Genomic DNA, 17,792 nt, shown 5'->3' with positions numbered 1-17,792 from the left:
GTCAGGAATACTACTGAGCAACATAAAATGACATTATACGCTCTGCCATCCAGAACATGCCGAAGTGACAGAGAAGCTGTTTTGTGTAATATGTATTCATATACCAACGTTGTTGTTATTATTACTATTATTATTATTATTATTATTAGTAGTAGTAGTAGTAGTAGTAGTAGTATTGTTATTACTATTGTTAGGTATATTACAATTATTATTATTATTATTATTATTATTATTATTATTATTATTATTATTATTGTGGTGATTTTATTCCAACAGAAATACATGTTATGATAATGTTATGATAAAATAATTTTTCAGAGGCAGTGCAGTTTCAAGAATTGAAAGGCCAAACCTTGAAGAGAGTCGAAGAATTTAGAGTCTATGTTTAGGAGCAAGTTCTGTAGTATGTTGGGAATTAGCTAAGGCACTAAAACCCTTCACGGATGGTGAACTTGTAATGAGATGTATGGTGCCTGAACAAAATATAGTTAATTATATCTGTGTACTGGAACAACTCATTTGAATTCACAAAACACAGATTTAGTGATTTTAGACGTATGGAAAGTGATATTAATCTTTTTGTTAATCCTTTCGTAGTAAATTTAGTACAATCCGTGAGAGTGCAGTTCCAGAACGAGTTAATTGATTTACAAAGTATACCTTATTTTATTTCAAGGAGTGCAGTTCGGTGGCTCCTTTGAACACCAAAGTACACTTCTTGAAATAAAATAAGGTATAACGTAGAATCGAGAACTAAATGCAGAGAATATTACTTGACAAGCATAGAAGTATTAAAGCACGATGAGCTTATTCGCTGCCACTATGTTAGCTACCTTTGCCTCGACTTATGTATGCGAAGAATTATTTTAGAGAATGAAGGTTGCTAAATCCAAACATAGATTCCGATTAACAGATGAGCGTTTTTCGAGCCAGCTACGCATTGAGTAAATTTGTTGGAAATAGGTTTCCGATTACTTGCAGAAAAGAATCCACATGTTGAACAGACCGCAATGTGTGGTGGAATATGAAAATAACATTATCTATGATATAATAATAATAATAATAATAATAATAATAATAATAATAATAATAATAATAATAATAATAATATCGTAACTATATTAAATATAATACACAATGTAATAACTGGATATTACAGTGCATATTCTTTCCTTTTTCAAATTCAGTTTATTATCCGTGTTTGTAAGAGTATGAGAGTGATGCCACAGGCGGTGCTGCAATGTAGTTGCGGAGCCCAGTCCGTACGCTGTGTGTGTTATGCAGTGCAGCATCATCCGTGTAATCGGAGCTTTTACAATTTTGAGCATACCTGCTTTATATCTTCACGTAGAACTTCGTGTGGGTGAAATCTCCACTCGTCAGATGCATAGCTTGACTATGCACCAACCATATATTTACGTAGAACTAAATATCGGGGACATGGCCGAAGGTTTTATGTGAATACGTCTGACTTAAATCGGTAGATTTAGACGAGGTTCATTCGTTTGGTAATAAAATCAGCGCGCTGACGCTTGTGCGGCACCAACTGAAGGTCATGCTCGCATCATAGTCATACATTTATTTGAATCATATTGTTAGGTGTAATGTGGGAATGGATCACCCTGCAAACGTTACATCGCTGTATCCCACGTGCCGGTCTGATTTTAAACGCGTATTTATGTCAGAATATGGAATATATGGAGAAAAAGGGACATATAAGGAGAATAAAGAGAATATAATTAAGGAAAGAGAATATCTTACAGAGTACGAGGGAAATATAATGATGACAAGGGGAATACAAAGAGAACAAGGGAAATATAAGGAGAACAAAGGGAATATAATAAAGGAAAGAGAATATCTTAAGGAGTACGAGGGAAATATAAAGATGACAATGGGAATATAAAGAGAACAAGGGAATATGAGGAGAACAAAGGGAATATAATTAAGGAAAGAGAATATCTTAAGGAGTACGAGGGAAATATAATGAGGACAAGGGGAATACAAAGAGAACAAGGGAATATGAGGAGAACAAAGGGAATATAATTAAGGAAAGAGAATATCTTAAGGAGTACGAGGGAAATATAATGAGGACAAGGGGAATACAAAGAGAACAAGGGAAATATAAGGAGAACAAAGGGAATATAATAAACGAAAGACAATATCTTAAGGAGTACGATGGAAATATAATGAGGACAAGGGGAATACAAAGAGAACAAGGGAAATATAAGGAGAACAAATGGAATATAATAAACGAAAGAGAATATCTTAAGGAGTACGACGGAATATAATGAGGACAAGGGGAATACAAAGAGAACAAGGAAAATATAAGGAGAACAAAGGGAATACAATAAACGAAAGAGAATATCTTAAGGAGTACGAGGGAAATATAATGAGGACAAGGGGAATACAAATAGAACAAGGGAAATATAAGGAGAACAAAGGGAATATAATTAAGGAAAGAGAATATCTTAAGGAGTACGATGGAAATATAATGAGGACAAGGGGAATACAAAGAGAACAAGGGAAATATAAGGAGAACAAAGGGAATGTAATAAACGAAAGAGAATATCTTAAGGAGTACGATGGAAATATAATGAGGACAAGGGGAATACAAAGAGTACAAGGGAAATATAAGGAGAACAAAGGGAATATAATAAACGAAAGAGAATATCTTAAGGTGTACGACGGAATATAATGAGGACAAGGGGAATACAAAGAGAACAAGGAAAATATAAGGAGAACAAAGGGAATACAATAAACGAAAGAGAATATCTTAAGGAGTACGAGGGAAATATAATGAGGACAAGGGGAATACAAATAGAACAAGGGAAATATAAGGAGAACAAAGGGAATATAATTAAGGAAAGAGAATATCTTAAGGAGTACGATGGAAATATAATGAGGACAAGGGGAATACAAAGAGAACAAGGGAAATATAAGGAGAACAAAGGGAATATAATAAACGAAAGAGAATATCTTAAGGAGTACGAGGGAAATATAATGAGGACAAGGGGAATACAAAGAGAACAAGGGAAATATAAGGAGAACAAAGGGAATATAATCAAGGAAAGAGAATATCTTAAGGAGTACGAGGGAAATATAATGAGGACAAGGTGAATACAAAGAGAACAAGGGAAATGTAAGGAGAACAAAGGGATTATAATCAAGGAAAGAGAATATCTTAAGGAGAACGAGGGAAATATAATGAGGACAAGGGGAATACAAACAGAACAAGGGAAATATAAGGAGAACAAAGGGAATATAATGAAGGAAAGCGAATATCTTAAGGAGTACGAGGGAAATATAAAGGTGACAATGGGGATATAAAGAGAACAAGGGAAATATAAGGAGTACAAAGGGAATATTATTAAGGAAAGAGAATATCTTAAGGAGTACGATGGAAATATGAGGACAAGGGGAATACAAAGAGAACAAGGGAAATATAAGGAGAACAAAGGGAATATAATTAAGGAAAGAGAATATCTTAAGGAGTACGAGGGAAATATAATGAGGAAAAGGGGAATACAAAGAGAACAAGGGAAATATAAGGAGAACAAGGGGAATATAATGAATGAAAGCGAATATCTTAAGGAGTACGAGGGAAATTTAAAGATGACAATGGGGATATAAAGAGAAAAAGGGAAATATAAGGAGTACAAAGGGAATATAATTAAAGAATGAGAATATCTTAAGGAGTACGAGGGAAAAATAATGAGGACAAGGGGAATACAAAGAGAACAAGGGAATATAAGGAGAACAAAGGGAATATAATTAACGAAAGAGAATATCTTAAGGAGTACGAGGGAAATATAATGAGGACAAGGTGAATACAAAGAGAACAAGGGAAATATAAGGAGAACGAAGAGAATACAATGAAGGAAAGAGAATATCTTAAGGAGTACGAGGGAAATATAATGAGGACAATGTGAATACAAAGAGAACAAGGGAAATATAAGGAGAACGAAGAGAATATAATGAAGGAAATAGAATATCTTGAGGAGTACGAGGGAAATATAAAGATGACAATGGGGATATAAAGAGAACAATTGAAATATAAGGAGAACAAAGGGAATATAATTAAGGAAAGACAATATCTTAAGGAGTACGACGGAAATATTATGAGGACAAGGGGAATACAAAGAGAACAAGGGAAATATAAGGAGAACAAAGGGAATATAATGAAGGAAAGCGAATATCTTAAGGAGTACGAGGAAAATATAAAGTTGACAATGGGGATATAAAGAGAACAAGGGAAATATAAGGAGTACAAAGGGAATATAATTAAGGAAAGAGAATATCTTAAGGAGTACGATGGAAATATAATGAAGACAAGGGGAATACAAAGAGAACAAGGGAAATATAAGGAGAACAAAGGGAATATAATTAAGGAAAGAGAATATCTTAAGGAGTACGAGGGAAATATAATGAGGAAAAGGGGAATACAAAGAGAACAAGGGAAATATAAGGAGAACAATGGGAATATAATGAAGGAAAGCGAATATCTTAAGGAGTACGAGGGAAATTTAAAGATGACAATGGGGATATAAAGAGAAAAAAGGAAATATAAGGATTACAAAGGGAATATAATTAAGGGAAGAGAATATCTTGAGGTGTACGAGGGAAATATAATGAGGACAAGGAGAATACAACGAGTACAAGGGAAATATAAGGAGAACAAAGGGAATATAATTAAAGAATGAGAATATCTTAAGGAGTACGAGGGAAAAATAATGAGGACAAGGGGAATACAAAGAGAACAAGGGAAATATAAGGAGAACAAAGGGAATATAATAAACAAAAGAGAATATATTAAGGAGTACGAGGGAAATATAATCAGGACAAGGTGAATACAAAGAGAACAAGGGAAATATAAGGAGAACGAAGAGAATATAATGAAGGAAAGAGAATATCTTAAGGAGTACGAGGGAAATATAATGAGGACAAGGTGAATACAAAGAGAACAAGGGAAATATAAGGAGAACGAAGAGAATATAATGAAGGAAAGAGAATATCTTAAGGAGTACGAGGGAAATATAAAGATGACAATGGGGATATAAAGAGAACAAGGGAAATATAAGGAGAACAAAGGGAATATAATTAAGGAAAGAGAATATCTTAAGGAGTACGACGGAAATATAATGACAAGGGGAATACAAAGAGAACAAGGGAAATATAAGGAGAACAAGGGGAATGTAATAAACGAAAGAGAATATCTTAAGGAGTACGAGGGAAATATAGTGAGGACAAGTGGAATACAAAGAGAACAAGGGAAATATAAGGAGAACGAAGGGAATATAATCAAGGAAAGAGAATATCTTAAGGAGTACAAGGGAAATATAATGAGGACAAGGGGAATACAAAGAGAACAAGGGAAATATAAGGAGAACAAAGGGAATATAATGAAGGAAAGCGAAAATCTTAAGGAGTAGGAGGGAAATATAAAGATGACACTGGGGATATTAAGAGAACAAGGGAAATATAAGGAGAACAAAGGGAATATAATTAAGGAAAGAGAATATCTTAAGGAGTACGAGGGAAATATAATGAGGACAAGGGGAATACAAAGAGAACAAGGGAAATATAAGGAGAACAAAGGGAATATAATTAAGGAAAGAGAATATCTTAAGGAGTACGTGGGAAATATAATGAGGAAAAGGGGAATACAAAGAGAACAAGGGAAATATAAGGAGAACAATGGGACTATAATGAATGAAAACGAATATCTTAAGGAGTACGAGGGAAATTTAAAGATGACAATGGGGATATAAAGAGAAAAGGGAAATATAAGGAGTACAAAGGGAATATAATTAAGGAAAAAGAATATCTTGAGGTGTACGAGGGAAATATAATGAGGACAAGGAGAATACAAAGAGTACAAGGGAAATATAAGGAGAACAAAGGGAATATAATTAAGGAAAGAGAATATCTTAAGGAGTACGAGGGAAATATAATGAGGAAAAGGGGAATACAAAGAGAACAAGGGAAATATAAGGAGAACAATGGGAATATAATTAAGGAAAGCGAATATCTTAAGGAGTACGAGGGAAATTTAAAGATGACAATGGGGATATAAAGAGAAAAGGGAAATATAAGGAGTACAAAGGGAATATAATTAAGGAAAGAGAATATCTTGAGGTGTACGAGGGAAATATAATGAGGACAAGGGGAATACATAGAGTAAAAGGGAAATATAAGGATAACAAAGGGAATATAATTAAAGAATGAGAATATCTTAAGGAGTACGAGGGAAAAATAATGAGGACAAGGGGAATACAAAGAGAACAAGGGAAATATAAGGAGAACAAAGGGAATATAATAAACGAAAGAGAATATCTTAAGGAGTACGAGGGAAATATAATGAGGACAAGGTGAATACAAAGAGAAGAACGGAAATATAAGGAGAACGAAGAGAATATAATGAAGGAAAGAGAATATGTTAAGGAGTACGAGGGAAATATAATGAGGACAAAGTGAATACAAAGAGAACAAGGGAAATATAAGGAGAACGAAGAGAATATAATGAAGGAAAGAGAGTATCTTAAGGAGTACGAGGGAAATATAAAGATGACAATGGGGATATAAAGAGAACAAGGGAAATATAAGGAGAACAAAGGGAATATAATTAAGGAAAGAGAATATCTTAAGGACTACGACGGAAATATAATGACAAGGGGAATACAAAGAGAACAAGGGAAATATAAGGAGAAAAAAAGGGAATATAATAAACGAAAGAGAATATCTTAAGGAGTACGAGGGAAATATAGTGAGGACAAGGGGAATACAAAGAGAACAAGGGAAATATAAGGAGAACAAAGGGAATATAATGAAGGAAAGCGAATATCTTAAGGAGTAGGAGTTAAATATAAAGATGACAATGGGGATATAAAGAGAACAAGGGAAATATAAGGAGAACAAAGTTAATATAATTAAGGAAAGAGAATATCTTAAGGAGTACGACGGAAATATAATGAGGACAAGGGGAAAACAAAGAGAACAATGGAAATATAAGGAGAACGAAGAGAATATAATGAAGGAAAGAGAATATCTTAAGGAGTACGAGGGAAATATAATGAGGACGAGGGGTATACAAAGAGAACAAGGGAAATATGAGGAGAACAAAGGGAATATAATTAAGGAAAGAGAATATCTTAAGGAGTACGAGGGAAATATAAAGAGGACAAGGTGAATACAATGAGAACAAGGGAAATATAAGGAGAATGAAGAGAATATAATGAAGGAAAGAGAATATCTTAAGGAGTACGAGGGAAATATAATGAGGGAAAGGTGAATACAAAGAGAACAAGGGAAATATAAGGAGAGCAAAGGGCATATAATCAAGGAAATAGAATATCTTAAGGAGTACGAGGGAAATATAATGAGGACAAGGGGAATACAAAGAGAACAAGGGAAATATAAGGAGAACAAATGGATTATAATTAAGGAAAGAGAATATCTTAAGGAGTACGAGGGAAATATAATGAGGACAAGGGGAATACAAAGAGAACAAGGGAAATATAAGGAGAACAAAGGGAATATAATTAAGGAAAGAGAATATCTTAAGGAGAACGAGGGAAATATAATGAGGACAAGGGGAATACAAAGAGTACAAGGGAAATATAAGGAGAACAAAGGGAATATAATTAAGGAAAGAGAATATCTTAAGGAGTACGCGGAAAATATAATGACAAGGGGAATACAAAGAGAACAAGGGAAATATAAGGAGAACATAGGGATTATAATCAAGGAAAGAGAATATCTTAAGGAGTACGAGGGAAATATAATGAGGACAAGGGGAATACAAAGAGAACAAGGGAAATATAAGGAGAACAAAGGGAATATAAAGATGACAAAGGGGATATAAAGAGAACAAGGGAAGTATAAGGAGTACAAAGGGAATATAATTAAGGAAAGCGAATATCTTAAGGAGAACGAGGGAAATATAATGAGGACAAGGGGAATACAAAGAGAACAAGGGAAATATAAGGAGAACAATGGGAATATAATGAAGGAAAGAAAATATCTTAAGGAGTACGAGGGAAATTTAAAGATGACAATGGGGATATAAAGAGAACAAGGGAAATATAAGGAGAACAAAGGGAATATAATTAAGTAAAGAGAATATCTTAAGGAGTACGACGGAAATATAAAGATGACAATGGGGATATAAAGAGAACAAGGGAAATATAAGGAGAAGAATGGGAATATAGTGAAGGAAAGAGAAGAATATCTTAAGGAGTACGAGGGAAATATAAAGAGGACAAGGGGAATATAAGGAGAACCTGTTGAGTATAAAGAGAAGAAACGGAACAGGTGCAATAGGCCTATAAGGGAACAAGGAGGAGAAGAAGAAGGAACAATGTTATATAAAGGAACATAGAAAATAGGAGAACAAGAAGAAGAGTAGCGGGAAGCAGAAGAAACAGAAGTAGAACGGGGAAGGAACATTTGGAGAACAGAAGAAACACAAGGAGCACAGGGGAACAGAAAGAGAGCAGGGGGAACATAAGGAGAATAGGGGAAATACAAGAATAACAGCGAGGATACAACGAGAAGGAAGGTAATGCAAAGAGAACTGCGGGAATACTGTGAGAACAGGGGGAGCCGGCATCTGTCGAGTAACGGTTAGCGCGTCTGGCCGCGAAACCATGTGGCCCGGGTTCGATTCCCGGTCGGGGCAAGTTACCTGGTTAAGGTTTTTTCCGGGGTTTTCCCTCAACGTAATATGAGCAAATGCTGGGTAACTTTCGGTGCTGGATCCCGGACTCATTTCACCGGCATTATGACCTTCGTCTCATTCAGACGCTAAATAACCTAAGATGTTGATAAAGCGTCGTAAAATAACCTATTAAACAGGGGAATAAAATGAGGACAGTGGGGATTCAAGGAGAAGAGTGGAAATACAAGGAGGAGAAAGGAGATACGAGGATAATGGGTTGAATATAGCGAGAAAGGAAATTCAAGGACAGCCGGAATATAGGGAGAACAAGGAGAAATCAATAAGAACAGTGGGAATACTAGGAGAATAATGAAAATACGAGAACTGTGGGAATACAAAGAGAACAGTGGAAATACAAAAATAAGAGTTTGAATACATTGAACACAGATTGAATACGAGGAGAATAATGCAGCTACAAGAAAACAGATTCAATACAAGGAGAACAGCAAGAATACAAGGTGACCAAGGGGAATGTAAAGAGAAGAGGTTGAATACAAGTAGAATAGTGACATTAGAAGGAGAAACTGTTGAATAGAACGAGAACCGTGGGAATCCAAGGAGAACAAGGGAAGGGGTCGCACTTTTATATGACTGTCAATTCTGACATTAGGCTCCATAGCCAGTAACTTAAGAATAAAGACAAGTTCTGCCTTGAAAGTATTTTTGAACATGTCGTCTGTCTGCTCTATACCTGTTTAAATGTTACGGATTATGGAAGCATGGCGATAGAGCTCACATGATTTATTTATCTCGGCACGAGCAGATGGTTATCTGGTCAGCAGCATGCTACGGACGCCTTTCAGCAGGTACTCAACTTAACAGGATTCTGAGTGCACTCTTAGGCCCAGTTTCTTCAACCTTTGTTAAAATGCACCTAACATAGCGTTAATTAACTGTAAGTTAAAAGTATGAATTGCTGTTAAAATATTGCATTTCTTCAACTTTACATTTCACATTTTAACTTTCTGTTTGTAAACTCTCTGATAGGACCAGAGATTCTAGAGTTTAACCATAACCTATAACCAAGTATTGGCTCACTTCTTTTTCTGAACTCTGAAAATTGCGATTCTCGCTTGTTTCCGTTGTTTGATTCAGGGAGGATAGAAGTCTTTCTATTCTCTCAGGTTTGATTTCTGCTTCTTTCCTCGTCTGTATCACAATAGCGTGGAGCGGCGTATTGGTATTGCTGTTATGAAATGGAAAACACTGCAACAAAAAGAAATCGTGGGACTAATTCTCTTCGTTCGAAAGAAACCTTCTGCTGGAAATTATTTCGCATTATAAGCGAAGTATAATGTGAATAAACAAACAAACGCATCTAAGTTGATAGCAAAAAGTGAGGCTTGGCAGAAAATAGCCTATACCTTTATATGAACTTCTGGTTTGTCAAATCACAGAAATCATCCCCTCTGTTATGTATTCATGGATATCATTTTCTAAAAAATCCAGATATATAAGTTCAGCCTCTAACGCACCAGCCATATTGGATACTACTATGTTAACAGAGAGTTAAATGATTTAACTGCATGAAATTGGGCAGTTAAATTAACATAGGTTTTAACAGCCTGTTAGTACTAACAGTAGTTGAAGAAATGCTTCAAATGTTAAGTTTACAGTTAAAATGGGATAACACACTGTTATAATTTAACAATGGTTGAAGAAACCGGGCCCTAATCCATCCCGTAGGTTACGTAAGGTCACCACCACCGAGATCTTGCAGTCCGCAATCCGTTGATCTGCCGACTGAGCTATTACGATTCTTTCAACTGTCCAAAAATTAATCTTCATATATTGTCACCGAGCGAGTTGGCTAAGACGTAACGTTTGAGACTCGGATTCAGGTTCGAACCCCGTGGTAGACCAATATAACTGAGGTTTTTCATGGTTTCTCTCAGTCACAAAGGCAAATGTCGCATTGGAAATGTACATACCATGAGTCATCACCGCCTCAAAACAAATATCATCTATACTAATAATAAATCTGTAGCCGAAATTTTTCTGATAATTTTCGATTTTCCAAAAATAATTGGTCCTAACATATATAATTAACCACCCTGAAACCGAAAATCGCATTTTTGACATTTTTATTTGTATGTCTGTCTGTATGTTTGTTACCTTTTCACGCGATAATGGCTGAACCGATTTATATGAAAATTGGAATATAAATTAAGTTCGTTGTAACTTAGATTATAGGCTATATGGCATTCAAAATACTTTATTTAAAAGGGGAGTTATAAGGGGGCCTGAATTAAATAAATCGAAATATCTCGCGTATTATTGATTTTTGTGAAAAATGTTACATAACAAAAGTTTCTTTAAAAATGATTTCCGGTAAGTTTTATTCTTTACAAAATTTTGATAGGACTGATATTTAATGAGTTAAATGAGTTTTAAAATTAAAATAACGCCATCTAAGATGGTGCAATGAATTAAGAACAAATGACTTCGTCTATAAGGGGCCTTGACAACAACAATCGAAACAGGGGCCTTGGACATCAAAAATCGAAAGCTATTAAACATAGCCTACAGAGAATGTTTCTGCATTTGTATGAAGTAATATCAGAAGCTAAATTAACTGATTTGTATAATTTATTATTATTATTTCACCATTGGAAAGTGTAGTTTCTCTAGATGGACATAATACTATAATGTTATTACAGTAACGTCTGAGTAAATCGAGGACAGGTAAGATTAAAATAGCTTCTTATACACAGAAAATTTGATAGGCTATTTTGTACATTCGTTTTCTGTATTTCTTAAAATAATATTTATGTACACTCATTTTAATCTCAGAGAATTAACGAACAACGAGAGTGTATTGATTTAGTATGCAGTAATAGTACGTTAGCTTAGCAATCCATTATTTTATAATTCAAATTTTAACTATGCTCAATTGAATCGTGTTAAAATACATAAAATATATATGCAATAAATGCAATGCAAAAAAAATGGGTAATGAGCGAAACAGATTATCTTGCGCTGTTGTAAAAGTTGTTCCCTGGATCAAACGTCCTATTTTAATTATGTAATTACTTTATATTTATTTCTAACAGGTGCAGCGGAGCGCACGGGTACTGCTAGTAAATAATAAAAATCTAAAATCAATTACATGAACTGAAGACATCTACAACACACAATAGAAACAGAAACTCAACAATAGTACAAGTGATCTACTGATATACCCAAAGATCCTACACACACAATATGACCACAGATGTTAAGGCGTATATATAAAAAGAGGAACTTTTGACGTCCTTCGAAATTCTACATAATTTCATTAGAAAATTTCACCAAGCATTCAATATTGAACATTTTGATACATTACATGCAGGGAATTTTTTAAAGAATTAAGTGAATTCCTGTTATAATACGGAATGATTTGTATAGAACTAACACATTTCTTTCTTTATTTATTTCAAAACGAATGATGCTGGCCACGTACCTTAAATGTAGAGTATCTTTGGGAGATTACTAACCTCTATAGCAAAGGTTGAAAATTCTTTATTTATTCGGCTGGAAATTCACTTAGCCTAATGACCAGTTTATAACGTCAAATTAAGTAGGAGTTTTCATTCCCTGTCACGAGATGCGCAGATGTTTACGATTATGGATTACGATGTTTGCATTATCACTCACCGGGATCCTGTTGTTTCATTTGTCTACCAGTCCCAGTATTGTGTTTCTTTTGGGGGGATTACTTTACAAATGGCTTTTAAGGAACCCGGAGGTTTGTTGTCGCCCTCACATAAACTCGCCATCGGTCCCTATCCTGAGCAAGATTAATCCAGTCCCTACCATTATATCCCACCTTCCTTAAATCCATTTTACTATTATCATCCCATGTACGTTTCGGCCACCCCAAAGGTCTTTTTCCCTCCGCCCCCGTAACTAACACACTACATGCATTTCTAGATTCGCCCATACGTGCTACATGCCCTGCCCATCTCAAACGTCTGGATTTAATGTCCCTAATTATCATCAGGTGAAGAATACAATGCGTGCAGTTCTGCGTTGTGTAACTTTCTCCATTCTCCTGTAACTTCATCCCTCTTAGTCCCAAATATTTTCCGAAGCACCTTATTCTCAAACACTCTTAACCTCTGTTCCTCTCTCAAAGTGAGAGACCAAGTTTCACAACCATACAGAATAACTGGCAATATAACTGCAAATTTTTTGAGAACAGACTGGATGATAAAAGCTTCTCAACCGAATAATAACACGCATTTCCCATATTTATTCTGCGTTTAATTTCCTCCCGAGCATCATTTATAGGAAGGAATGGTGAACGGAAGAAGAGTTCTGGGCAGACGAAAATATCAGATTGTAGACAGCATTAAAATATATCAGCAGTGGCGGTGCGTCAATAAGAGCACAAGAGCACGTGAACACCTTGTTTCCATTAATGCACAACTAGTTTTATTATTTAATACCGTATTGGCGTACTGGGGATGTATAATATCAGGATCGAGTATTTTAAACTTTCCGCATCTTGCATAAACTTCTTATGTAAACTTGGCAACATCCGTTCACGTACAAGCCGTGCTCTTTTCAAGAAGGCTACAGAAATTTCACGCAAGCGCGGGAGAAAATTGTCTTTCGCTGGCCGCTTATGACTCGTCAAGAGCACAAAGCATTAAGTGAACAGTGAATCTATCCTACAGATGTCAGGTGCATCGATGTCTATCGTCTACGAGCAGCATCTCACTGTCGGAACGTTTATTTTATGTGATGTGTGTGCAATGCTGCTACGAGAGTGTAGTTTGTGAATTACTATACTTCAGTGTCGGCATATAGCATAGTTTAGCTTTCAAAGACGTGCTGGCTGAATGTGACGGTGGTATGAATTTAAATATCTGTATGGTGGCGTATATTATGTAAGAATAATATCTACTGCCATGTATTTATAGTAATCAATCTATGCGAATGGGATTACAGTACTGGTATAGGCTATAGTGTATCAGTGTGTTGTGAATCAAAATATATTACTGAACACACGCTTTTGTAAATTGTTTTATGTATTAATTTTTAACAAACGTAAACAATGAACTCTGTTCAAGTAATTTTGAAGAGTAAAGAACTGGGTAAACTGGCTTTCCAGAAAAAATTGGAAATAAAAAGACTGGGTTTCATTATTATTATTGTTATTATTATTATTATTATTATTATTATTATTATTATTATTATTATATGTTGTTTTGAATTTATATACGGTTTTTTCGACAGTGAAACATTGGAATCATGACATTTTATATTAGGCTAAAAACGTACGATTTCAAATTCTCTTCGATTTTGGAACAGAAAATTGTGAACACACATAATATTTTATCACGAGCCGCCACTTAATATATGGGTCATAGACCTATGAAGAGACAAAGAGGAAGGCAGAAATACGAAAGAATGGAGAATGCTTGGTTTGCAGTGAAAGACCTGCCCTTGGGCAGAACACTATGAATGAATGAATATAATTTGTTACTGTTGCTTCAAGATATTTGAATTTTTCCACCTCTTCAAAGGATAAACTTCCAATTTTTATATTTCCATTTCGTACAATATTATGGTCACGAGACATAATCATTTACTTTCTCTTTTCGGGATTTACTTCCAAACCTACCTCTTTATTTGCTTCAAGTAAAATTTCCGTGTTTTTCCTAATAGTTTGTGGCTTTTCTCCTAACATATTCACGTCATCCACATAGACAAGGAGCTGATGTAACCCGTTCAATTCTAAACCCTCTCTGTTATCCTGGACTATCCTATTGGCATCTTCGAGAGCAGAGTTAAAAAGTAGTGCATCTCCTTGCTTTAGCCCTCAGTGAATTGGAAAAGCATCTTGACAGAATCTGGCCTGTACGGACTCTGCTGTACGTTTTACTGAGACACTTTTTAATTAATCGAACTAGTTTCTTGGGAATACCAAATTCAATAAGAATATTATATAAACATTCTCTCTTAAACGAGTCATATGACTTTTTTGAAATCTATGAATAACTCATGTACTGTACCCTTATACTCCCATTTTTTCTCCAATATCTGTCGAATACAAAAAATATGATCAATAATCGATCAATTACGCCTAAAACCACACTGATGGTCCCCAATAATTTCATCTATATATGGATTTAATCTTCTCAAAAGAATATATTTCTTTGCTGTGGTCGTGCCAGGGAATCAGTCTCATTCCCAGGCTTATTTAGAGTAGTTGTAATTGAATTCGTAATCCAGTATTGCTTCACAAGGAAAAGCCGTTGATTTAATGTGTACTGCATTTTCAGTGACTAAAACAAAATGTCGAAAACAGCTGCCAACAATAAGGTATAAAGAATAAACTTCTGCACATCTCATGACACAATTACAAGTTGGAGGGATTTTCTGTGATTTATCCAAAGCATTTGACTGTATAAATCATAAAATGCTGCTAGATAAATTAGATTATTATGGTATTAAAGGTGTTGCACACCAATGGTTTCACTCATATCTCATAGATAGGAAACAGAAAGTTGAAATCAATACAACTATGAAATCTACATCGACATGGGGAACTATTAATAATGGAATTCCTCAAGGATCAATATTAGGCCCCCTACTTTTTCTAGTGATTATAAATGATCTTGCCCCCCTTATAAAAGATGTAGGTCATCCCATATTATTTGCAGATGACACAAGTATAGTAATTACAGCCAATAACTCCAACATATTCCAATCTTCAACAGAGGAAATTCTCTTCAAAATATGTGACTGGTTCTCAGTCAATAAATTAGTATTAAATTGTAACAAAACTAACATAATTCAATTTAAATCCTGTCCAAATTCAACGTCGCAAATTTCTAGCGCAATAATTAACAATAGATCCCTATTAGAAACAACAACAACCAAATTTCTTGGCTTAAAAATCGATAATGTGTTAAATTGGAAAAATCATATTAAAGAAATTACCCCCAAACTAAATTCAGCTTGTTTTGCTATTAGATCTATGCAAAAGATAGTAAATATCAATACCTTAAAAACAATATACTTTGCATACTTCCACTCGGTAATGAGTTTTGGAATAATATTCTGGGGAAATTCCACAGATAGTAACAATATATTTCTATTACAAAAAAGAGTAATAGAATAATAGTAGGTGCCAAATCTAGAGAATCGTGTAGGACTATTTTCAAAAAACTACAAATAATGCCCATGGCTTGTCAGTATATCTTTTCATTAATAATCTTCCTCGTATGTAATCGTGAAAACTTTGTAACTAATTCAACAGTTCATAGCATAATTAAATACACGTCAAAAAAATGACTTTCATACTCCATCGGCAAGTCTATCGTGCTATCAAAAAGGAGTGCGTTATATGGCAGTAAAAATTTTTAATAGCCTCCCTGTCGATATAAAAAATGAAACTCAAAACATAAAATTATTTAGGGCCAAATTAAAGAAGTACCTAATTTCTCACGCCTTCTATTCTGTAGGTGAATTCATGACATTCAATAACACTTCATGAAATTGATACTAAAACTATGTGTTGTACTAGTAGACTATATTGTAAATCTCATCTGTATATATTTCATCTAGACTGTGACTATAAATTAAGATTTTATAATAGTATTAAGTTTTTTGACTTGTTCCATATTCTAGCTGTAAAGCAATGTATGAATACCATGGAATGTTAATAAATACAATACAACAATACAGGGAATCAAAATTGGTCATTAAGTGAATTTCCAACCGAATAAATAAAGAATTTTCAACATTTGCTATAGAGGTTAGTAATCTCCCAAAGATACTCTACGTTTGAGATATAACGAATTGTGGCTAGCATGATTCGTTTTGAAATAAGGAAAGAAAGAAATGTTTTAGTTCTATATAAATCACTCTATATATTATATTGATTGCTTGTCATAGGTAGAGCGCCAGCGTCTTTCTGAGATAATTGTACATTTTACTTTGCTCTAGAATATATAATTAGGAAAGTCCAGGATAACAGAGAGGATTTGGAATTGCACGGGTTACATGAGCTTCTTGTCTATGCGATGACGTGAATATGTTAGGAGAAAATCCATAAACTATTACGGAAAACACGGGAATTTTACTTGAAGCAAGTAAAAAGATAGGTTTTGAAGTAAATCCCGAAAAGACAAAGTATATGATTATGACTCGTGACCAGAATATTGTAGGAAATGGAAATATAAAAATTGGGAATTTATCCTTCGAAGAGGTGGAACAATTCAAATATCTTGGAACAACAGTAACAAATATAAATGATACTCGTTAGGAAATTAAACGCAGAAAAAGTATGGGAAATGCCTGTTATTATTCGGCAGAGTAGAGTTTTTCATCCAGTGTGCTCTCAAAAAAACTGAAAATTAGGATCTATAAAACAGTTATATTACCGGTTGTTCTGTATGGTTGTAAAAGGTGAACTCTCACTTTGAGAAAGGAACAGAGGTTAAGGATGCTTAGGAAAATATTTGGATCTAATAGTGATGAAGTTACAGGAGAATGGAGAAAATTACATAATGCAGAACTGCATTGTATTCTTCATCGAACATAATAATTAGGAACATTAAATCCAGACGTTTCAGATAGGCAGGGCAAGTAGCACGTATGGGCGAATCCAGAAATGCGTAGGCTATAGAGTGTTTGATGGGAGACAGGAAGTGAAAAATTTTTAATGCTGACGGGAATATAATATTAAAATGGATTTGAGGAAGCTGAGAAATGATGGTAGAGACTGGATTAATCTTGTTCAGGATAGGGACCGATGGCGGGCTTATGTGAGGGCGGCAATGAACCTCCAGATCCCTTAAAAGCCATAAGTAAGTAAATAAGTAAGTGAGTGAGTGAGTGAGTAAGTAGTACGCTTGAAGTAAGTATTGTGTTCTTTAGGTGGAGGCCTGGAATCGTGCTTCCCTTGTTCGGGAAGAGATCCACGACTTGCGCGTCTAGTGTCAAGTGAAAAAGCCCAAACATGGGTTTATGATAAACTTCGTCAGAATTAAGAAGGGAAATAGACAGCGGTATTGCTAGTTAAAGGTAAGAGAAGAGAAAAATTATTTTCAATTTTTGATATTCCAAATCAACAGATTTA

General features: G+C 34.7%; 1 protein-coding gene across 1 annotated transcript in view; it reads left to right on the top strand.

Moving 5' to 3' along the window:
* Window positions 1-17,792, top strand: part of LOC138693823 (nucleolar protein 12-like) — a 150,152-nt gene that overhangs the window by 119,722 nt on the left and 12,638 nt on the right. Inside the window, exon 6 of the mRNA XM_069817651.1 lies at window positions 17,591-17,737. Coding sequence (XP_069673752.1) covers window positions 17,591-17,650 — 60 coding nt within the window. The 3' untranslated portion in view covers window positions 17,651-17,737. The remainder of the gene's footprint in view (window positions 1-17,590; window positions 17,738-17,792) is intronic.

Source organism: Periplaneta americana, unplaced genomic scaffold (genome assembly GCF_040183065.1).
Source record: "Periplaneta americana isolate PAMFEO1 unplaced genomic scaffold, P.americana_PAMFEO1_priV1 scaffold_22, whole genome shotgun sequence".
NCBI classification, from domain to species: domain Eukaryota; kingdom Metazoa; phylum Arthropoda; class Insecta; order Blattodea; family Blattidae; genus Periplaneta; species Periplaneta americana.
Note: the sequence above shows the minus strand (reverse complement) of the source record. Positions and strands in the feature narration are given on the sequence as shown.